Source organism: Cygnus atratus, chromosome 1, assembly GCF_013377495.2.
Source record: "Cygnus atratus isolate AKBS03 ecotype Queensland, Australia chromosome 1, CAtr_DNAZoo_HiC_assembly, whole genome shotgun sequence".
NCBI lineage: Eukaryota > Metazoa > Chordata > Aves > Anseriformes > Anatidae > Cygnus > Cygnus atratus.
Genome location: NC_066362.1, coordinates 16,720,085 through 16,744,896, shown reverse-complemented (window position 1 = coordinate 16,744,896; position 24,812 = coordinate 16,720,085). Strand labels below are relative to the sequence as shown.

General features: G+C 38.5%; 1 protein-coding gene across 1 annotated transcript in view; it reads left to right on the top strand.

Moving 5' to 3' along the window:
• The first annotated feature begins 950 nt into the window (after window positions 1-950).
• CERK (ceramide kinase) overlaps window positions 951-24,812 on the top strand; it is a 46,328-nt gene continuing 22,466 nt past the window's right edge. Inside the window, exons 1-6 of the mRNA XM_035549297.2 lie at window positions 951-1,209; window positions 10,366-10,479; window positions 11,566-11,688; window positions 13,936-14,061; window positions 14,662-14,725; window positions 19,261-19,406. Of these exons, the coding sequence (XP_035405190.1) occupies window positions 1,077-1,209; window positions 10,366-10,479; window positions 11,566-11,688; window positions 13,936-14,061; window positions 14,662-14,725; window positions 19,261-19,406 (706 nt within the window). The 5' untranslated portion in view covers window positions 951-1,076. The remainder of the gene's footprint in view (window positions 1,210-10,365; window positions 10,480-11,565; window positions 11,689-13,935; window positions 14,062-14,661; window positions 14,726-19,260; window positions 19,407-24,812) is intronic.

Below are 24,812 nucleotides of genomic sequence, written 5' to 3'. Positions count from 1 at the left end.
TTTTTTCTCTAAAGTCTGTGGAAAATATTCAGAATCAGGTCTGGAGTGAGGTCAGAGGCAAAGAAACTGCCTGTCACTCTGGCCTGTATTTTCAGTAGGGTGCTGATACTTACAGTGATGAGGTTCAATGACACCGTGGAGGACTTGAAGGGCAGCAAAGGCTCAAGAGTTTAATCCTATTGAATTATTGCCAACAACAGGCCAATTATTGGCAGGGCTGGAAGCCATGTCCTGTGAGGAGCAGCTGAGGACACTGGGTTTGTCAGGTCAGGGGGAAAGGAGGTCGAGGGGTGACTGCATGGCTCTCAAACGTCCTGAGGAGGGGAGGAGGGGAGGGTGCTGTTCGTTTTTTCCCTGGTGTTTCTTGACAGGACACACAGGAATGGCTAAGCTGCCTCAGGGTAGGGTCAGACTTGACATTGGGAAAAACCTCTTTACCGAGAGGTTGGTTAGATGCTTGAACAGGCTTCCTAGAGAGGTCGTCGATGCATCATGCGTCAGTGTTCAAGAGGATAATGCTCTTAATGACAGGTTTTAACTTTGGGACGGCCCTGAAGCTGTCAGGGAGTTGGACTCGATGATCTCTGTACATTATAACTGCACGATTCGGTTCCAGTGCGCTCCCCTCAAACCTTGAAGTAAAACACAAACTACATCCACAGAAAGGAAGGCAGGGGTATCCTGAGAGCTCTGGCGGCTTATCCAAGCACACATTTTCACTTTCACTTCGAGAAGCGCTCGATCCTCCCTCAGAACGAACCACAGCACAGAACAGCAGCACGACCTACGAGCTTTATTGCGCAAAACCCCATTTCCCTACAGCGAGCCGCGGGTGCCGGGGCCCGGGCGTCGAGGCCTGGGTGCCCGGTCCCGGCCACCGGGGCCGTTCCTCCGCCCCGCCCCGCGCTCGGAGGCCGGCCCGGCGGCTCTGTCGTCGGCGCTGACGCCTCGCCCCGCCTCGGGGCCGGGTAGCGGCGGCCGAGGGGCGCCGTTAGCTGCCGGGCTCGCCCCGCGGGCGGCGGCCGCCCGCTCCGCAGCGGGCCGCGCCGGGCCCGGAGCTCTCGGCGCGTCCCTCCATGGAGCAGCAGCTCCCGGCCGGCCGGCGGCCCCGGCTGGTGTCCTCGCTGGGGCTGGGGCAGCGCTGCTGGGAGGTCACCTTAGACCAGGAGCGGGGGCTGCTGGCCTGGCGCCACCCGCTGCGGGGCGGAGGTGAGCGGGGCGGAGCGGGGGCGGCCGGGCCGCGGCGGAGCGGGGCGGGAGGGCCGCGGGGCACCTGCCGGGCTGCGACGAGGGCAACGAGGGCTGTGTCGTGCCGAGCCGAGCCGAGCCTCCTCCCTTCGTGAAGGATAAAAGCGGCCGGGCAGCGTGGCCCCGCGTCCTCAGAGGCAGTGTCTGGGGGTCAGAGTCCACCCAGGAGCGCTTGGAGAGCCGGCCCCGGGCTGGCGGAGGCACCGCGGGGCTGTGCCGGGCCCTTTGTGCAGCTCACGCCTTCCAAAACCCGGCTGAAAGCTGAGCCCGGCGCCTTACACGTGGGTGCAGCCGGCTGCCTGCTTCTCGGAGAGGGCAACTAGGCAGCAGAGAACGGGCTTTTGGTAACAAAGGGAGAAAACCCGGCCCTGTGGCTGGGTGAGACAACCGGCGGCTCGTTCCCTTTAAGCCCGTTGTTCCCTGGTGCCGTGGCAGCACGTAGCCTTCAAATTGTATTTACATCAATCACAGTACAACATGATACACTTACAGAACTTTAAAAGTGACTTTTTTCACCCGCATGACTTAGTTACAGCTAAAAAAACCCACTTTCATCCTGAAGCAGTGTTTCAGGTATTTTTTTTCTTTTCAAGTTAGTTGTTTTTGAAGCAGTTTGCTTTGTAAAGGGCTTCGTGGAAACTTCCAAAGAAAGTTTAACTTCTGTGAGTTCCTGTTTGGGAAATATTTATTACAGGCTACTAGTTTGTAATGCGGTAACAAAGCCATTTGTAGTTCCCCGTTTGTGCAGTTTGAATAGTGCCGATTTATAAAACTGCAACTGGGAGAGATGACTGCCAAAATGCCTGAGAAAATTTCAAGATGACTTCTAAAAATGTCTTTGCATGAAGTAGATCAAGTTTTCTGCTCCTTATTTATTTATCAGATTCTTTAACCTTGTGGGTTTTATATGCTTATTATTCCCAGTAGTCTTATAGCCCTGCTGATATGTGAACATGTGAAAATGTTTCATGTCTTTCTCTTCACAGCAGCTGCTATAGAGTGGAAAACCAGAGTCATCTTCATTTTAGAGGTGGAGGAACTGAGACAGAGAGAGAGGAACTAAGTGAATGATAGAAAGTTTAACTAGAAGTTTATCTTAGGTTAAACGTAGATGTCTCTAGTCCCAGGCAAGTTCACAGACTTAGATAGTAAAATAGTTCTTCCCTTCTTAGCATGTACTTAAATATTTTCCAGTTTTTTTCTTTTTTTTTTTTAATCATAATGTCTTATTGACTTAAGACTTTTTGAAAAAAGATGGGGCAAAGAGGATTCAAAAAGAATTGTATGAATTTGATGTTGCAGTCTACATGACTGAGAATCAGTCATGTTTTAAATGTTTCTCTTATTCGTGGTAACATAAAAACATTTTTTGTCATTGTCCCCTTCCTGTTGGGCATACACAATTTGATGTACTCTAGCATTTTTCCAGCAGTACTGCTGAAAAAGGTAATTTGAAACTTACTTTAGATGTGCAACTAAATGAACTTAAAACTTTGCAGACAAATTAGTTCCTTTTAATATGCTGAGTTTAATGGAATAAAATGCCTCTAGAGGAAGGTATCTGGATTTTAAATTTAATATACAACGTTTCAAAGTCTTTTGGGGACAGTTGCTCCCACAAGGTAAAGTAGCCCCTGCTATGGAGAGAATTCTGTTGAATTTTGTAAAATCCTTCTAAAAATCCTTTCTGAAGTTACTGGTTGCCTTACAGGCCTAGAGCAAGCTCAGTGGCAGCTCCATTCCACTGTATGATAACCTCCCTCAGACCATGAATGAATGCCACAAAATCCCACTAGCTCTATTATTAGTCCTCTGAGGTTTACAAGTGCTTATAAACAAGTTCTCTTGATTTATTGCTGGTGGGCCAAACCAAGTATGAGCCTGTCCTGAAGCCAGCTCCAATGTGGATGTCGGAATGCTGGGAGTAGTAGAAGGAGAGTGGGACATAATAATAAACAAGGCTCTTTTTCAACTGGTTTCTGAAACAGTACTCAGTTGGAGATTCCTTAAGTGGCAAGCCTGGTTACTGAGTGTGGTTGCTGTCCTGTAACACAGCTATTTACAAGATTTTGGAAAATATGATACAGATTGAGAAGAGAAAAGGAAGTAGGAGAAGAAATAGAAATGCTTAAGTGTTCTGAAAGCACAGCTATAGTTTATGTAGAGAACAATACAATAAATGAAGTATTCTAAAAGTCCTGATTAATTCATGTGTTTCCCGAGCTTGCACTTTAGTACCATCAGTTCTATATTTTTGCTGCCTGCATGTCTTTCAGCTTTTTTAAGACCTGGGATGGCTCATTGTGTTCTCTGCAATTATTTTGGAAACATGAGCAATGTACATGACGGTATATAAATAAGCTTTATAATATGGAAGATGGTTAGTTAGAAGCATATAATTTCAGAGGTGTAGCTTGACCAAGATTGATATCTTTCATCCATTTAGCCTTTGACTACGTGACTGCTTTACAGTATGCCTAAATATAGACTTAATTATGCAGTATAGGCATTCTGTATTTTTTTCTTCTTGTTGAATAGGTAGTTCTTGCAGTGAAACAGTCTTTAAACAGAACAACTCAGAGCTGCTTATATTCTGAGTATTTATTGCTCACTTGCATTTAACTGCTTGAGTTAAAATGATTCAGTATATGTTTTGTCAAGGTTTTCAGACTTTCACAGATAAGGAACTAGAACTGTAGTTAGATGTACTGTAGAAGTACTGAAATATCTACCTCTTTGTTATTGCATCCAATTTCAGGAACAGATGAGAAACAATAGAGACTTTGTTCTGTTGTCTAGGAAAATGTGGTTTTGTAGAATATGGGGAGATCGTGTGGTTTTCCATCTTTGCACAACAATATAATTTTTTTGTTTGTTTTGAGAAAAACATTGTCAAGATGTCTTCTGTGAAGAAATAAGTATTGATTCAGCAGAATTATTTTTAATGCTGTCACTGAGAAGATACTAACAATAACAAAAACATAGCATGCTTGTTCAAGCCATGGTATGTTTTTAAAACTTTAACTCCTAAGTAATGTTTATTTTCCTTCCTCCTGTTAGGCCTTGTTTAACAGCATCATATTTTCAAGTGCAGAGGTTCCTGTTTCCTGTTCTTTGGTTGGACTAATTTGAACTTAGAATGAAAAGGTTTATCTGAATTTCTTCATGTGTTTCTCAGTTACTTCTAGCTGTACACCTTTTTTTCCTAGACATGTCTTCATCTTCAAGCTTGCTGAAGAACATTCTTTTTCAACTTTGGAACACTAGTACATACAAAGTAGTTGTAAATCAGAAGTAGCTTATGCAAAGCTGCGGTGATTAATTATATTCTTTTATTATTTCCTCATGTTGATGCCACAAACTGTGGGGTGGTGTGTTTTTTTCAAGTAACACAGTTAAAAAGTGGTGTACTAAATTTTGTAGTTTATGTATTGTACATATATACTTAAACGATTTAAGTCTTGGCTAGTTCTAAGGTAGCGTAAATACAGAATAAGATTCTTTAGTCATTTTTCTATTTTTTTATTCGTGAAGTACAGGAAGGAAAGGGATGATCAAAGTAGGCACGTGGACTGTGTACCTTCCCTTTCTGTGTGCTCTTAACCTTTCTATTTTTTTCCTTCAGAATTCTCCCTTGGCCCATTTTTTTTCAACATTTTTCCCAAAAGAACCCCTTGAGGAAGCCTCAGTACTAGTGTTAACAAGACTGATGCCATTCTGATGATGTGGATTCTAGAGAATGCTCGGTTTGATAAACACAGTACAGAAACAACAGAGGTGGGATTACTTGGAAACTAGGTCTGTCCAGCACCTGTAGTGTGTTGATACATCCTTAGTCAAAGTCACCTTTCCTGAGTTGTTCCCAGCTGGCAGTGGGCATGTAAGGAAATCTGAACCGTGTTTTTTTTCTTGGCAGTTTCACTGACTATATTGAGCTGGTAGGATGTGGGGAATAATAATCCTGACAGTCATTGTTTCTTACAGCGGAACATACTAGTTAAGTACAGATGCACACTTCATTAACCAATATGTTTTTCTGCATGTATCTCTTTGAGTTTTGTGGTGTTTTTTTTTTTTTCTTCTCATTGTTTTGGTTTGATTCTTTTTCTTTTTTTACCTTTTTTTTTCTTTAAGGTGAAGACATACATCTTGTTAAGTAACTTCTTGTTTTTAGCACTGAAATATGCATAGTTGATTGATTAGATTTAATTTGGAAATTTAAAAAAATAAACAGGAAAATGTTCTACAGTTAATACATGAAGGGAATTAGCAATTGTGTGTCCAATTACATTAGGAACTGATTCGTTGTCTATTGGTTTATGAAGTATATGAGGATTTATTTTGAATTGGCTTTCTATTTTTATATATATTCATATATGTATGTATATATATACACACATGCGCATACATGAGCGTATTTTGTGAGATCGTGGCCTTCAGCTTTTTCAGTGACTTTTCCAGTTTTGAATTAAATCACTTAGTCACAACTCCTTTTTTTGTTTCCTCATCTTTTTTTTTTTTAAGGATGTGAATTCTGTGTAGTTATGCTCTGCATCCTTATGCAGCATCTTCATGTAGTCTGATCTTTATTTGACACAACTTTTTCTAGTGTATGATCAATATAATGCAGTGTAGCTTCTGATGGAAAACTTTCTTGTTTTCTTGTTTCTAGGTGAAAGGAAAGCTTAAGCTTAGGATAAGATAACTTACTATTCGTGCTGTCTTTCTGTAACAGTAAATAACATTAAATTAGTCTTCAAAGTGACTGAAAAAATATTCTTTCTTTTTAGTCATTAATATTTTTAAGTTAAAATAGTAGGCTTATTATTAAATTAATTCTGAATGCCAGTGTACTCATGGGGCTGAGCTGATTACTTAAGAATAAACTAAATATTATAATCGGAGACATTTGGTGGGTGTTTTTTTTGCACGCTGAAACACTAAACTAACATGTTTTAGAGAGAATTTGACCTGTAGGATATGTGGTTGGCTGTAGTAAATGAATAAATCTTGACTTGGGTTCTGAACAAGTTTGCTTGTAAACTCAGGAAGCGTTCTGTGGGAGTTACAGAGATGAAGCACTAAAAACGCATTCTAACAGATGAAAACACACTTTACAACTTTCAGTTCCTATTTTCACAAAGCAAACCTAGTCAGTGTGTTTACCTTACAGTTTTTTTCCCTCACTTGTTTAACGTGGGGAGTAGTATGCATCTAACACAGTATTTTGCTGATTTGTCAGTTTGCACTTCAAGAGAAGAGTCTGTTAAGACTGTAAGAGCACTGAGCAAGAAGGAGCAATGAGTGGCACAGCCAGTGTGGTGGGAAGATTGTTGTCTGTCTGTTGTAGTCTGTTTGGCCAGCAGGGCCAGACGTACCTAGGGGTGCATCAGGCCCAGCATCGCCAGCTGGGCGAGGGAAGGGATTGTCCTGCTCTGCTCTGCACTGTGCGGCCTCACCTCCAGCACTGTGTGCGGTTCTGGGTGCCACAGTATAAGAAGGGTATAAAACTACTAGAGAGCATCCAAAGCAGGACAGCAAAGATGGTGAAGGGCCTAGAGGTCAAGACATACGAGGATGGCTGAGGCCCCTGGGTTTGTTCAGCCCAGAGCAGAGCAGGCCGAGGGGAGGCCTCATGGCGGCCTGCAGCTCCCTCACGAGGGGAGCAGAGGGGCAGGCGCTGAGCTCTGCTCTCTGGGGACAGCGACAGGACCCGAGGGAACGGCACGGAGCTGGGACAGGGGAGGGTCAGGCTGGGTGTTAGGGAAAGGTTCTGCACCCAGAGGGTGGTCAGGCACTGGGACAGGCTCCCCAGGGCAGTGGTCATGGCACCAAGCCTAACAGAGTCAGGACACTTCTGGGCAATGCTCTCAGACACATGGTCTGATTTTGGGGTGGTCTTGTATGGGGCCAGGAGTTGGACTTTATGATCATTGTGGATCCCTTCTAAGTCGGGATATTCTGTGATTCTATGATTCCCCTCTACTTGGCATTGATGAGGCTGCGACTGGAGTACCATGTTGACTTATAGGTCCCCTTGTACAATAGAGACATGGACATGCTGGAAAAAGTTTAATGGAGGGCTTCCAAAAATGATGAAGGAATTAGAGAATAGTCTTCCAGTGGTGCCCAGTACCAGGGCAAGAGGCAGTGGTCACAACCTGGGACACAGGAGGTGCTGCCTGAACACCAGGAGCACTTCTGTGCTGGGTGTTTGACTGAGCTCTGGCACAGGCTGCCCAGAGAGGCTGTGGGATCTCCTTGGAGATCTTTAGAAGCCACCTGGACGTGGGTCTGGGCAACGTGATCTGTGTGACCCTGCTGAAGCAGGGGGTTGGACCAAATGACCTCCAGAGGTCTCTCCTCACCCTAACCATTCTGTGATTTGGGCTGATAGGAGTTGTTGAGCTCTGTTCAAACATAAATGCCATTGCATTCAAGCCTCGTTTTCCTAAGCTGTAGGGAATGTTCTGAATAACACGTTAATATTTGAGAGAGCTTTGTATCTTTCTGGCAATTACTGTATTAGGGAGTGTATGTTTTTGACTACTTAAAATTGGTGAATTCTGTCAGGGCAGTGGAGCTGTTTGGTGTTTTCACAGTGTCAGATAGTACTGAGGGGCATCGTTGGCATAGCTGGCATTCATAGAAGAGAAATTTCTCAAAGACTTTCTTCAAACACAAAGATTTACAGAGGGAAGGTGAGATCATGGTGTTTGTTTGTTTGTTTTTGCCATTTTTTTGTTCAGGACCCTGTTTTTTAGCAGTATGTAACTCTTGTGGCATAAGATTAAAAAATGCACGTATTTAACTAGAACATTTATTGTTTGAGTTTTTTGACATATCTGTGAAGAGATTTGCTAGAAAAGCAAGACTTCCACAATTGTGATTCTCAGGTGGAGAACACATCTAAAGAACTAAGAGGGCTTAGTAAGACTGGTTTCAAGGTCCAGGGTTGTTAATATACGTTATGCAGTAACGAAATGAAACGAAATTTCCAAAGAAATGCTTTCAGTAATACTGGTTTGGAAGTGTTTTTTTAAAGTTTGCTATTTGTACAGTTGGAAAGCTTTTTTTTCTTTTCTTTTCTTTCTTCTTTTTTTAAGTACAGAAAATGCTTAATAAAACAATGACTTCTGTTCCTGCTTCTAGCATACATACTAAGTATCCAGCACATAAAACTATTTCTCAGAACGTTCATTACAGCATTGTCATTTAAATTTTGATCTAAATGTTGTCAGTTCTGTAGCATATCTGTGAGCAATATCAAAATGAGTTACTGAAGTGCAGCCTTTATAAATGTAATGAGCTTTCTTTCATATTCCGACATATGGATAGGTGGCATAGCTGATAGAAAAATGAGAACTAAAAGCAGATCTAGAAAAAGAAAGGTTAAAGCACCTGCTCCCTTTTCTCAGTTTAGTGTTCCTTCTAGTCTATGTTGTTACTTGGATAAATGTTAAGTGGATAATCATATCGAGATTCCTAAAAACAAGCAGATTTTTGCTCTGAATGTCAGAAAGTCCAATTAATTGTTATTATCCAATATTAATTACTTGATGTAGTCCTACATATGTATGTGTGTGATATCTACATATATGTTGAATATTTTTAGTGAGTTTGTCTTTGCTCTTATATCTTTATAGAGATTCTATGATTGTTGCATTTCCCTGTTATGCTTTAAATACAATAAATGCAGTCATTATAAGCTGCAATTTCTTTTGTAAGTAGTGAAAAGTATTTGAATACAGCCAGGTTCCTGAAGGAAGGTACTCATAAAACAGTTCACAGTAAAGTTGGAGACCACTAAGCATGTCTTTGGACTCAATCTTAAAATCTCTGTGAGAATACAAACCCTAAAGGAATATATTTTGAGTTAAATACTAGAACACCTGTAAGGAAAAAAAGCCTTGCCTGTATAATCCTGAGCTCTCAGTAGAATGTGACAACACACAACAACTGAGAAGAGCTGTTGACAGATAGGACAGAGGAAAAAAAAAATAGTAGCAAATTAATTGTAGTCAGCACGGTGAAGAGCTCATGAAAAGTTTGACTTCTTTTACATTCCTTACTACCACCACACTACTTGTGCAAAGTAGCAAGAAAGTTGAAATACAGGGTAGAAGCCAGTAACAACAACAACAAAAAACAGTAACAAAAGTATTAGTGTTTGTTTTTTGTCTAATATCTCTTTATAGCTGTCTACATGTGGAAGAGAAAGTATATAACAATCTCTTCTATAGTAAAAAGTATAATAATACATAGTTATATAGTTATATGTATGTATATGTTTGTGCACCACTTGCTTGTACATAAATACACAGTGTGCTCTTTCAGTTCCTCGTTTGTTTTTTTTTGAGATAAGGTAAAAGTAGAGAAATTTTGAAATTGGTAATGAAAATGAGACAAAATTCTCAGTTTGACAGGAGTTAGGAAGACTGAGAATGTGTTGAGGGACAATGAGAGGAAAAAAAATGCGGGTAGAAGAAATTCTTTCATAATGTAAGAACAAGAGGCCTTTAATTCTGAAAAACATTACTTTTAAAGTTTATGGAAGGGAACTAGATTTAACAATACATAAACATAACATCTAGAATCTACTTCTTAGGAGGTCTTGAAGTTTGAAAGCCTGGTGGGATTTAAAGACTTAATTCTTATGAACGCCCTTCTTTCATAAGACAGCTACTTACTTGAAAATAACAAATAGCCTTTGTAGTTTCTCTGTTGCTTGATTTAGTTGCATGTTCTTTGAAATAGCTTGTGCTATTCACTCTCAAATGTCTGGATTAGGGGTCACTGAAGGGGCAATTTCCTTCCTCTGAAAGCAATGTTACTGGATTTTGGCTTCATGCAAAAACGTTTTTATACTCAGAACATCTAGCTTTCTCAGAAATCGTAGACACTTTAAACATTAATTGAGGTAGTTCATAGGTGGTTATCGATGATGTACTTTGAGTAAATGAGAGAGGAAATTGGAAATGTTCAGCAAACTTCTAGTTATGCTCTTGATTGTGCTTAATAAGCAGCTACTCTAATTGTACATCTACATCGTATGTAGAAACAAACATTCAGGTGCTGTTTTAAGATGTCAATGTGTAAGGTCTTGTGTTCACACAGAAAACTATTTTGTACCAACCTCTGAGATCATTGCTGTAGAAGAAACTGAACTGAACAGGAAACAGCGTAACACTGGCAAATGGCAAAAGTTGGCAAAGCCACATGCTTTCACAGGTAAGGCAAATACAGTCTCAGGATTCATGTGTTAATTACCTTGTTGGAGATATTTTAGGGCAGATTGAAAAGTAATCTTCAGAATGAATAATATTTTTAACAGAAATGATGTGTATAAAAAATCTTCCAGTATACATTTAGAGGTCTTTAGTTTGAGAACTTGAACCCTTCCTTTAAGAACACATGCTTTGTCTGGTTATATAATGAAGTGCTAGCTCATGTCTTACATCTCTGCTGCTAAGTGGATCTGCAGTAGGACACTTGCCTTATGCTACTTGACTAGACAATCAGAAGAAAGGCTGGAAAAATGAGACCAAATGTTTGATTTTGTTTTGTGTTTGTGTTTTTTTTCTTAATTATTCCTAACCGTCAGAATATGTGCACGTAAATGTTCTTTGTGTTATTGACTGCATTCATAAGACAAAGTGCCAAAAAAAGTTCTGATTGTTTTGGGGAAACAGTAGTAAATTCTGTGCTGCAAAGCTGGGGATGCAGCGATTGCTCCCATTCAAAGGAGTATATTGTAGAGTACTTCCCTCACATTCAGTCCTTCAGTAGTAATGATTGATGATACTGTAAATGGAAAAGTAAGAGTGTTATGATCTCACCAACCTAGTTCTTAATGTGCAAGAAGATTTAATCATTTTTTTCTCAAATTTTAGCTTTATGAAATTAAAGTCACCCTGTTCTGTTGGTTAGATGGGAGCTACTATGACGGCTTGCCTTATCATCTTAACCTTACGGCCTTCTATATCACGTAGACATTGCAGATTTCAATATGGCTAAAAATATCTACAAGCTCAGAACTTTTGTATGTTTATAATCAATTTATGGAGAATGGATTGCATTGGGTTTAAAAAGTGTTTATGTTTGAGTATCTGATATAAGGTAAGGACATAGAGCATGTTTTCACTTAATTTTTTTGTTTCTGCTGTTGATGCTCTGAATCCTTTCATTAGCGGGGGTTAGTACTTCTTTAAAAAGTCATATATTTGAGAGATCTGTTTGAAATGCATGTCATTTCACCAAACAGTCTCATTGTGCCTCTTCTTTTTTTATTATTTTTTAATTTTTATTTTTTAATAGTGTATTACGTGAAAAAAGCCCGAAATCACCGCTGGTGGTGCAGAGATGTGACGTTTTGGTGCGTTGATGAGAACTTGTGTAACCAGTGGACGCAGGCACTGAAGGAATTACTTGAAATGCAGAGTAAGTTCGACAAAGCACTAACATTTGCAACATCATTTTACAGGCATGTACTTCAATCAAGATTATTTTGAGATTTTTGATATCTTTTTTAAACTCTTAAGGCTAGCTTAAGGTGAGGCAGGTGGGGAATCTTCTTGTCACTACTTTGCATCTTGCTGTACTTACATCTGTAAGCTGTACTGAGTGAGTGTTTCATCAGCCAGGACTATAGATGTCTTATACCTTTTTTGTAAATTATTTTTGCAAAGTAAGGACATAGTGGGAGCTTAGCAGCATCTTTAAAAGATTCTAGCTTTGGAGAATGTAAAGCGTAGATGTAGGCTCAGAAATCTGAGATATTCTCAAGATCCAAGGGCAAGGGTTGTAGTAATTATTGGACTTGTGGGCGGCTTTTTGTGCGTATGTGTCACATATCCACTCTCAGTAACAATGTACCTTATCTAGGTCAGAGTTCCAGGTAATAATTTCTGGAACTCTTGGGCATCTACTTTTTGGAAGGCTAAGAGTAATTTTGCAGGAGTCATTCCTGACAGAGACAACTTCATATATGTCAGGGAGCAGCAGGAGCAGGACGACTCCGTGGCAGAAGGCAAGGTAAGGGTGACAACAGCACAGGCAGTGCCCTCACTGGCCAGGGTACGGTCCCAGTGTTCCTGAGCAGGACGGGGATAGCAGCAGGTCCCATTTACAGCCCAGACACGACAAAGAAATCAAGTCCATCCAGAGCAGCAGGAGGTGGGACTGGAGGCAGGACTGGGGACAAGCTACCTACAGCGTAGAGCTGAGCTCCATCTGAGAGAGAGAGAGACAAATGGGGAAGGGCCTGGAGACAGTTACACCTACAACATGACTCAGGCAAGGCCTAAAAATACCTAAAAATAGATACTTAACAAAAAAACGTTCTTTTGAACGGGCATCGGAAGTGTGCATCTCACCATTTTTTTTCTTTTGTATGTGTTACACCTGAGGTATGTCTTCCAATAAAATTTTTTAAGAAATGGGTTTTGTGCACCTGTTCACTGCATCCGTGAGACATGTGGCCTGATCAGACATCTCTGAGTACAAACGTTCATTCAGTCGGTAACAAACAGTTTCAAAAAAGGTAACAGGTCCTCAGAGAGGATGGTGCTTTGGCGTGTGGTAGCTTTAAACCATTCAAAAAGTCTAGCTTCGGTGGATTTATTATGTGTGTTGATCTAATAACTCTGTTTATTCTTTTAAAATAACAATTTAGAATGTCGTCTGAGAAGGTACAAATGTTATAACAGATGTGTTCTATTAAAAAAAAAAGTGTCTCTTGGTGTAGCAAGCATTACCATTTCAGGTATCTATTGGTACAGAGATATAATAATTGTTTTCATCACCACCGCCAATGTAAACCCATAGCAATTTGAACAAACTTGAAATAGTAATCTCAAAGGTCCTTTCTGAGGAGAAGGGCTTACATATGTAGGGCAAACTTTTGCTGTTGCAGCATGTAGTTTTGTGAAATACCCTCATTGCTTCTTTATAGCACAAAGGAAATTCGCTTTAAATATGCTACCAAAGCAGCAACACTGTTTACATAAATTAATGGAAAAGTATTTGTATGTATGTCTCATGTGGAAGTTCCTTTCCTCCTGCTGCGCTTGGATTTTTTGTCCTGTATGCCTGTGCTACTAACATCATGTAGTGGGAATGTGCTGTGAGAATAATATGCGTGAGACTAGCCACGTGGAGCCAGACAAAAGGTCTGTATTGGCAAATACTTCATAAGAGCATACAGAGCAGAGTGAATCCTACATCCTCTGGCACAGTAGCCTTAGCTTCCAGAAATGTCTTACAGCCTCTGGCTCAGGTAGTTTGTATCCACTCAGAATGATTTTTCTCCCATTAGTTTTCTACTGTGCATGCATGCGTTTAATTCTTTGTAACTGATACAACTTGTGAAACTACAACATGAGGCAGAAATCCAGATCCCAGTTACGTATTATTTGCTTATTCTTCAAGTTTTCTACCTAGTCATACCATTTGATGCGTTGCGGTTCTGCTGGTATGAAGAAAAAAAAAGTAATCAACATTGCTGATCCTGAATTTCACCTGCTGTCTTATTACCCATTCACTCAATTTTGTCAGTATACTTGGTATGATAAACAAGGTAGAAGAAACAGGTTATGTTCACTTTAGCATTTTCTGATTTGTTTTTGCATAGCTTGTTGAATTTTTTTTTGAGTTAAAAAAAAAATCTTATTTTTTACCTTACTGCAGAGTGTAGACCAAAGCAGTTGCTTGTGTATATTAATCCATACGGAGGAAAACGACAAGGGAAGAGGATTTATGAACAGAAGGTTGCTCCACTCTTCAGTCTGGCTTCTATCTCCACTGATGTTGTTAGTGAGTAATGAATATTTCAGTATCTTAATACGCTACTCAGAAATGTCTTAAAGAGTTGGTATGGTGTTTAAGTTCCTTCTGTTATTTTACCTTTTCTTACTAAGTGAATGAATCTAAGCAGTAGAGAGGGAACGTTTTCTAGTTAAAGTGTAAATACCCAGATAAATCATGACCTTGTGTCCATTTTCTGCATACTAGGTACAAACTTAAAACAATTTGTAAGTTTGGGTAGTTCTGAGATATTTGATCTCTTCATCTATAATAAATACTGTTTTTTCCTCTCTCTTTCAGTTTTACAGTTTAAAAACAATTGTTCACTTGAAAAATATTTCACTAAAAATTATGCTATATATAGCCATGTGTGTATATATATATATATATATATATATATATAAATATATATATCTCATAGTGCTTGTCTCTTTCAATTCTTTCCTTGGCACAAAATCATTTGAAGCACTTTTTATGGGCAAGCTGTTCTTGTGGGCATACTGACGATAGAATCATGGTTATTAATAAATTAATAACAATTTTAACAATCATATCTTTTTATAACAGTATTTTTAGAACAGTAATTTTTATGTGCTCATTTCTTCATAGTAACTGAACATGCTAACCATGCTAAGGACAACTTATTTGAAGTTAATATTAACAAATATGATGGGTAAGTAACTTCATTTGCTCCTTTTTTTCCCCCCTCACTGATCTAGTCTCTAACTTAAAATAGTAGAGTTCATTGGTGATATGTTTATTGCAACAGTCGGAAGATGCAGGACATGTTCCTTTCTGTATGAGGTTATTCACGTTTAGGAGCATCAAAGAAAACTGAACCATTTCAGTAAATCTGTTCAATATGTAATATATTCATGTGTAGTATAATGATATTTGCATGAGATCGGTGTGCAGAAGATCAATGTAAGATTACTTTTGCTGATCCAGAAGCTGAGTGTTCTGTGATAGCCTGAGAAATATCCTGTAGAGTTTTGTAGTAGGTGATCTTGACACTTACATGAGTCCAAAAAACTGTATTAGTGTAAAATCATGCACTATTTAGAAATGTTTAATAAAGTTCCTTTCACCAACTGCAAATAACTGCTATGTCATTTGGCTTTATTTTTTTCACCAGTTTTGTTCTGTTTGTGAAATTACTGGTTTAAAAGAATACTTAGCTGAATAATAAAATTGCATTCCCTCATTAAGTCAATTGTAGAAGCGGAGTATTTTTAATGAATAAACTAATCAGTTCTGTTTCATGACATGAAATGAGCCATATGATTGTAAAATTGAAAATGTATGCAGAACCTATGCAAATAAACTCTCATAACCAGAGTATTTTAAAATTATATCTTACTATGGTTGTAGGCGGGTACTTTTAAGTTCATAAACTGAAAAAAAAAAAAAAACAACTAACACTTAGATTTACAAGAGTACTCTGAAAATATACTTGCATGGTATAAATCAAGTGAAGGCATGATGTTGACAAATCGTAATTGTAAGAAACTACATTCACAGATTGAGTTCCTAGACCTGCTTTAAAATAAGTTGACTTTATGTAAACCGTTTTGACAATATTGGCATTTTCCTTGATTTTGCAGATATGCAAGGAAAATAACCTAGAAAAAAGCTATTTAAGATTTTTCTCCTTTTCATCTGACTTAAGTCATTTGAAGTATATAATACTGAGGATTGGTGGCATCTCAATACAGAGTGGGAAAGAGAATCAAGGAAGCCAATGTCTAGAATTGGCTATTGTGTGAGATGGTGCCCAAAGTGGTAATCAATCATTCTGTCCTGCAGGGTTTGTCAAGGACTATCAAAAAAACAGGCTACTCTTAGGTGAGATTCAAGAAGGTGTAGCTGAACTTGTTAGTGTGGATGGGAGGATTCCATTTCTACTGTAATATAATGTTTTAGCCTCCACCCTTATAGACTTAGTCTAGTAAAGTATTGAGAAGTGGAACTTCTACAACTTAAAACTTCTAACGCTTTGTATTGATGCAGATTATATGTATTATTGTAAGCTGTGCATATGTGTATTCTCATTAAGGCCACTTACCGTTTCATCAGAAAAATAAAAGTATTTTTCAGGAGGTTCAGATAAATAGTTAAAGTTTTCAAAATAAATAGTTAAACAGAAGTTGGGACTTTTGGGGAAAGGAGGAAGACTACTTAGGAAATGTTGCAACATCAAAGTGGGAAGACAAGCAGAGAATCCTTGCCTTTCTAAAAACAAACAAAAATGTATAGCTTAAAACCAAAACCACATGCAACAAAACAGCCAGCTTAATCTCACCGTGCAGTATGTATATAAGTAACTGCAGAAGTTGGATGTTCTAGGAAGCTTAGGAATAATAGGAACAACTTGAAGCTTAACGGTGACTTTAAGATAGCATGGTGAGTTGTTCAGCTCTAAAGAGAGGTGATTCTACCATCTGGGGATATATGCCAGAATTAAAAGGAGGAGATGAGCCTTCCCATCCCCGAAGATATCTTCTAAAACATGATGGAATCCCTTCCTAGCAACTTGCTTTTACACCAAGTGGCAGTGACCAATTGTAGTGGTACCCAAAACATTTTTGACAGATTGAAACAATCTCTAGTGTAGATGTACTTACTCATTTTAAAGGTTCTCTAAATCGCTCTTTGGTAGTTCCAGCTTAAATCTTGTTCTGGTGGGGGTTGTTTTTGGTTTCCCTACCATGACTGAGAAGAACAGTTGGCCAGAGAAGTGCAGCTTTTTAGAATCTCAGAGTTCTTCCATTCCCAGACTGGGCCTGAATGGCAGGTACCTTGAGAACTGCATGCTGTCTTTCTAAGCCTGACTTTAGACCATTGTGTATGTTTCTATGGTGAACAGTAACATTAGGAAGCAGTTCTTTTGCACATTATTAAACAGCAGATCATGTGGTTAAATGGAAGATTGAAAAAGAATGTTTCAATCACATAAGCGTGTGTTTCTCTCTTAGTTTATTCTTTTCACATAGAGGGAAAGCTTTGGATTCCTACATCTAATTGTTGTTCACCTGTCCTCATAAGTCACTTCTGATAAGTGAGTTTTCCTTCATTCAGTGATGAGATTCTTCATTCAATCTACAGATTCCCAATTTGGGAAAGCTGTGCTTGTAATTTTGGAACTAGATACAGGATTCTTACTGATAATTGCTTCCTTACCTTCCAAGTGTATATGCTGAGGCGTATTGTATAAACCTCTTGTGCATGTTTCCTGTTTGTTCTTCCCATTTCTCCTAATAAGAATTTCCCCTGGTGAGTGTACTGATCCAATAGCTCAGTGACAGAGCAGCTTCCCCTTGAAGATGCTTAATTAAAGTAGCCAACGTAGTTACCGTATAGCAGGTTCTTGTACGTTGTTATGCAGAACTACCTATGTTAATGGCATATATTAATGCTCTAATATTGTACAAATAATGACTGTTTAGAATAAATCTGATGTGCATAAGGATAATAGTGATTCATATATATGCCTGTTTCACAGGTCTGTGGAAAACTGTTTCATTTTTTTTCTTCTAGTTTTTGAATTAGTTTACAGAATTGCAGAAAGGTTGAGGTTGGAAGGGAGCACAGCTCTTTTAAAACTCATTTGTTTCATGGAGATGCTACTCCTGAAGTTCTGAATGTAATTTATTTTTATTATCTAACAAGTGAAATGCTACTCCATTAGAAAAATAAACCCAAAATGTAAGAAACACTTTAGGAAGATGTCTTTTACAGTAGTCCTTCACTAGGGGCCTTCATACATGTGCCTCATGCATTGATGATCATCTGATGTTTGCAATCAACTTGGTCATGCTAATTTTGTATCAGTGAACTTTTTGATTTGTCAGTTTAAAAAATTACCCTTGGTAGGAATAGAAGTTGATATTATTCTGTTATCTCTGAGTCTGGATATACAATTTGTTACAAATAGAACATAGACCTTAAGCTGAGGTGGAAATTTTTGACCACTTCCTCTCTTTCTTAGAAGCTGCACAGAAAGATGAGACAGTTGAAGAATAATGTATTCAAGCTTTGAGGAGATAAATTCATTATAATGAGGAAACACAAACCTCCTTTTCTCCCTTCTCGCACAGTCTCTTAGGTGTTGACTTAGAGCTGGACAGTATAAGACTGTCTTCTCCATTAATGGGAAAAAATTGTTTATTGACAATAAGAGAATTCTGAAAATACAATAATAGGTCTAAGTCATCGATACTTAAAAACTAAATCAACTAACTTGTCCTATGGGATGAGTGCTCATTCTGCAGTATCTATTGCTGACTGTGTGGAAGAGTTGGTGTTTATGCATTGGAAATGATTGCTATAGAAAACAGGAAATGTTCCAAATCACGTATAATTTTGGATTTGTCATGTGTTCCTTCAAAGTGTATTGGAAGTAGTCTTTCGATTACAGAATGTTCATGCTTTTGGAGTTCAGAGCGTGCATTTTATTATTGTGCATTTTATTATTGTGCATGAAATGTATACTGCTGTAAATTAGTCTTTTACTTCCTAGTATTTGCTTGGGTGTGGACACTGCTGAGCTTTAACACATTGAGGATCTGTGTAGCTGCTGCACCAGCTCTGACCTGAATTAATTTTGCAAACCAAAGTTTTGCTTCTGGTAACATTTAGAACTCTGTTTCATTATGAGTGGTTATGTAGATATACATGACTTCTGTCTGTTTGGGCTATCAGCACGTTCAAAAGAGCATGCAAGCATGCATTTTTCTGTTTTTGACTTTCATATCCCTGCTAAATGAATATTGTAAAATGGCACGCTTCTGCTTGAAGCCACAGATATTAAACTTACCTCTCGCTTTTCAGTAAAGGTACCCTATTTCCATTTTGCTTACTTAGAAAGCTGTGTGTGCAGTCCTGTTCGGTGTTTTCCTTGTATAGTGATTTTCCACAGATACCTGTCTGTCTGCATACAGCAATAGAGGACAGAGAAAATTTTTAGGTTGCATTCCAACATTTTTCAAACATTAGAGAACCGTCTAGGCGTATTTGTAGTTGTGTAGCTTGAATTTTTTTTCTGCTTTTTGTTTAATGCCAAGTTGACTGTGAGCTACTATATTCTGTAAAAACTGGAGGAGGAGATAAGAACAACTATATTTGATGTGCAGTGCATGCCCTAAGTAGAACACTTGCCGTGTTGTTTATTGACTGTTAGTGTGCATTCTAATTTGTGTTTCCTGGCAGTGTTGTTTGTGTTGGTGGGGACGGCATGTTCAGTGAAGTGATGCATGGTCTCATTGGAAGAATGCAGAAGGACTCTGGCATAGACCAAAATAATCCCAAAGCACCGTTAGTCCAATGCAATATAAGGATTGGCATAATCCCTGCTGGTAAGAAAGGGTTAACTTTCAGTTTACTTTATTCATTTCTTGTTGAAATTCCTTCTATTCATAACTTCTTGAAATAAGGCCTAAGCGTGAGATACGAGCAGTAGTATACAATAAAGACACCTAACTGTAGCTCTTTGTATCCCAGTATAATTACTGATCGTATGCACTGCTATTTGGGAAGGATGCATTGCAAAGGAAAGGAAATCTTAAATGTGCAACTTGAGAATTTGTTGTTTGTTCCTTGCTCTCTTAGTTCTGTGGCTCAGTTTACGTTAATACAAGATAAGATGTTGACAGTAATGTCTTTGGTCATCGAAACACATTAATGAGTGAAATTTATTGAACAGAGACTTAACCTGTGGGGGCAAAAGTGTTGTGTGTGTTTCTGGTTTTGTTTTTCTTCAGTTCCAAATGCTCCACAAATGTTGTTAGAATTGCAGTAAGACCATCCCACTGTTCTGGCAACAGGTTATTTCTGGTTTGTGGTTGTTTTTTTTTTTTTTATATATATATTTTTTTATTTTTTTATTTTGTTTTTTGTTTTCCCATTTGTTATCACAGAAAACATAAAGCAACTGCAGCTGGGGAACAGTCCTCAGGTTCCAGATAGCTGCATTTTCTGCCCGGGCTACTTTTGGTGCCAGACGCTGTACCTTCACAGTTCAGCCACATACCGTCATTGAGAGGCATTTGTCTCAGGATTCAGTTCTTCAGTGATAAATTTAATTTTTATTGACCACAGTCACTGTTTGGATTAAGCTTGTTGTTAAATCTAGTGGCCTACCTGTTACCTCATCCCTGCCAGTTGGTGGGATGCCTTAAAAAGTGGACTTAAATGACTCTCTTGTCCAAGATTGGATTCAGTCTTGCAACTCTTTAATGGCAATTATGTGCGATTTTATATTATTTATCTGCATTTATTATTTATATTATTTATATTATTTATCTGCATTTATTTTGTGGACTGTGTGGAAAGACAAGTGCACTTTCTGGTGTCATTGGTATGCTGTTCTCTTTTCCTTGTCAGACAGTTGAGATTTGAATTAAAGAAGTGATATGAAATAAATACTGTGAGTTTCTAACTAGAACTGAAACACAGACTTTATCCAAAAATTTCACATCAGCAATAAAAATACATCAGGTGAAATAGGACATAGTACCCTCAGGCTTTAGGTGACTAATTTTATGTTCCTTGTATCTTCAAGAAGAATGTATCTAAACCTAAACATCTGAATTGTTGCTCAGAAAAAGCTTAACAGCTTCTGCTCGCAGATGTCTAACTGTTACTGTATTGCAAGTTGTAATGTGAATATCCCCTTATTTTTTCGTTCCTGTTAGCTAGCACATTAAGGGTTCTGTGTAACCCTGTATTTAACTGTAATCTGTTTTTATTTGTTGAAACTTTGTATTAAAATCAGTTTGTATATTAACCTTAAAGAATAGAATGTGAAGTGCTCTACCCTTCATTTCCCTTATTGATGTTTGTTTCTTGGATTAAGGAGTTCTGCTTACATGATTTGGTTTCAGAAAAAAATTGCCTACTGGTGATACTAGTGACCATAAAAAGACTGTTTAAAAAAAAAATAACAAAACAGAACGTCAGTGTTGAAAGCTATTTCTTTGTCCCTAGGAAAAGGAAATTAACTATTAGCATCATAAAATCAAAAGATTTAACCTTGCCTTTTCAACAATTTCTTAATGAGTTTTTTTCCAGTCGCGGCCAGGAAGTATGAGCTTCACTGATCCTTTAAAATTGCTCATGTGTGTCAAGCTACTTTCTTCTCTGATGTACTTCAGTGGTTTTGTTGTTATTTTTGTCTGCTGTAGCTGTTTGCTATCTGGATGCATAGTGCATGCTGTGCTCCTGAACTACCATGAGGTACATCCAGCCTTGTAATCGGTGCTAAGACTCAAATATTTTCTTTAAGTCATTATTCTGATGCTTCAAAAGTTGTTTACAATGGTGTATAAGGAAGCTGGTCTTGAAATTCTGTTAATTAGTTCTTTGGAAGTACAGAAGATACAAACAGATCGAGATACGAATTATGTTGTACAATATTTAAAATGCTTCATTATTGAAATATGTGAAAGTGCCTGTGGGAATATTATTTTGATATATTTATCAAACTCACTGAACAACTCTTAACCCTTTCTTAACACATCTAGCTATCACGGAGACCTGAGATTGTGTATGAAATAGCCAAGCCCATGCGTTGCAGGATGCTTGGGGAGGCAGCAGGACTTTTTTTCCAGACTGGCGAAACTTCTTGTGAAGCTGCTCTCTGTGGTGCTTACCTGACTGTTGTGCGGTTCTACACTTCACTGGATGTGATGGAGCTGTGACCATGTATTGACTCTAGCAGATCCCCTGGTTCTCAGAGTAGTTCAGGGAGAATTTATTCATTCCAGAATAAATGAAGTCTTTAAAAGGAATATTTTAAAGCTAAACTGACAATCCTGAAATACAGCAGGTAAAAAGGAATAAAGCAATGCAAATCATAAATACAGGAAAGCTTGATGCATAATGCTTTTTAGTTCATTACAACCAACATTTTCTTAAAATCCTAAGAACATGTCAGCTGATACTGACGACAACCATTACCCAGGGATTAAGTTCTAAGTGTGTCTTCTGACACACGGACACATGGAGACAATTTATTCAGTGAGGACAGGTGCCTGGGATAAGGTGACAGTGTCTCAGTGGTTTTTCTTTTTTTCTTTTAATCTTTTAGTTCCTAACTTCAAGCTGCGTTAGCAGAAACGTGGCAGGTTGCTGCACTTTTGTTGCTGTGGTTAAACACTGTCTACATTCAAACTAGCACTCAATTCAGCAGGCTTAATCTTTGCTCAGAAACCGTCAATTTAATTGAACAGAGATTTGAAACTACAAATGAAAGAAAGATTTAATGATAAAACACCTTCACCTATATGATCTTTTTTTGAGGAATTAGCTTTATTTCATAGGCAGAATCCCATTCTGCAGAATCTTTTTATAAAGTCAATGGTACCTGTAAGTCGTAATTCTTATTTTCTGAAGCAAGCCCCTACGTGGCTCTTTCAGGGTATCTGGAAATACACTAAGGAAATAGAGTAGTCTGTCTTCTGTTTAAAAATATCAGTTAATCTTATGATTTATTCTACATTTTTATGAAATAACTTGTTTTTTAAAATGCCATGAATAAAGGCTCCTATTCACATGGCTTTTGTAACTTCTGAACTTCTGTATTAGTTGCAGCTGTTCCTAAATCTGCCAATGTAAATTGACTGACTGCTGTTGTAAACAGGTTTCTTGTTAAAAGTACTTAGAGGCAACCTGACAGTTCTACACTTAGTGTGTAACTACAAGTCAGTGCACCTAAAAAAACCTTCTCTTTAGTTATTACTTTCTGCTAGTACCAGCTGCCCTTAAAGCACATACAGCTGTGGTTTTTTCCTACAGCCAGAGTGGCCGTATGCCTGCATATAACTTGAAACCAGAGAAAACCTTTTATATTGGAACGTGGCACTGAGGTTTCGTCCACGTGTTTTAGTATTAAAGTGATACCCTCTAGAGTAAGCCAAAGTAATTCATTCTCCTTCCTAAACCTGGCACAGAAGAGGGGGACAAAGCTGTCAACAGCTGTTGGAAACTCCTCTAGTAAAAGAGAACCGATTAGATTAAATGCCTTTATGATCTCAGCAGGTAAAAAAAATCCTGCTGCATGCTGTGCTGTGGCATAATACTAGTGCAGGTTTTCTCTTTCCAGAAACCGAGCCTGCCAGTCTGCCCTGGGAATAGGGGAAAAATCTTTCAAGTACTGGAGAGTATTGAGTAAAATGCAGAAACAAAGTGTTAATTGCCATAGTGATTTAGGCTTCTAGTGCATCCAGATTCCTCTTGCTTTTGCTGCAGTCAAGGATATGAACTCTTAATGCCTAGGACTGAAGCATGAAGGGTGATTATAATCAGCATGTTGATGTGTGGCTATTGAAGCTCATGTTAAAACCAGCAGAGACTTCGTACGGGAAGGTTGCATAGAAAAAAGATTCATTCACAAATTTCAAAACCAGCTAGAAGTGAAATCATGAAGTGTGACTGGACTCCTATACTACTGCCATCTAGGCTGTAAAATTTCTCTTGGAAAATGTGTTAAAGCATAGCGTAAAAAGCTATCTTTTTTTTAAGATTCCAAATGATGTATCTGCAGCCTTCCTGGTTACAATATTTGTAATATTTAATGACCTTTGCAGTTTAGTTAGCATCTCATTTCAAGGTTGAGTACATTCAATTTCGAAGGTGAAGTCCAATGTTTTGTGTTCCACCTTCATCATTTTAAATCGGTTATACTCCTGGAAATGACTGTCTTAGAGCTAAATACTGCATTGGATACGGTGGGGCTGCTATGAGAACAAGTCAGTCAAGATTACTTTTCCCTGTAATGTTTGTGATTTTAATGTCATCTTCTAAATTTGCCATTATTACCATTTTTGATATGCTGTGGTACTGAACTTCTGCTGAAGTGATCATCTACAAGAATACAAACCAACAAAAAATGCCCCAAATCCTTCTGAAGTGTTTCTTTTTAAGCTAACCTAGCATTCTGCAGATGTGAAACTGATTTATTGGTTTCTGGGTGCCCAAGCCATCCATCTCTCCCTGTAACAGTAACTTTGCCTCCTTACTTTGGAATGTGTCAGACCCTTGTCCTTTAAAAATCACTTCCCAGCAAAGGCACCGTCTAGATTTTTCGAAGTACTAAATGCTGCTCAACCAAGAATTAGCATGATATTTTGTTGATGGGTGCCAAAAAATGATGACTTTACAAAATTTTGGCTTTATAAAGATAACATAAATGTACAAGAACCATAATGAAGCTGTTATTGTATGCAGTGGAAAACCCATTGCCATGGTAATTTCTCCCTGAGGATTCAGAATACGCTGGAGAAATACCTGTCCAATTGTCAAGGGTATCTCACATTGAGCAATGCTCTTGAGTGCTAAGTGTGTTACTATTTCTCTGTTAAATTCACTGCTTGCTCTCGGATCAACATCAAGCTGACTGTTGCTTCTGTCACCTGCTTAGTTTAGTACTGCAGTGACAGTCGTCCAGTTCTTTGGAATTTGTTTAGTTTTCCATCAATAAAAGTGCAAAAGTGAATAGTCATAGCCCAAAGAAGGAGCACGTGTTTTGTTTTGAGAAGACTTAGTGGTAAGTTAGTAGTCTTAATCATTTGAAAAATGATATTTGAATGCTTTGCCTTTCCTCTTATTTATTTCGGATGGTAAACATTGATTTTGTCCGCAGAATCATCCATGTAACCAGTTAGAATGACATTTGGTTTTGCTTATTACTTTGGTATGCTATGACCTAAAGCTTGAAAAAAACCTTGGTTAGTTTTTATATCATTAACATTAAAAAAATTAAT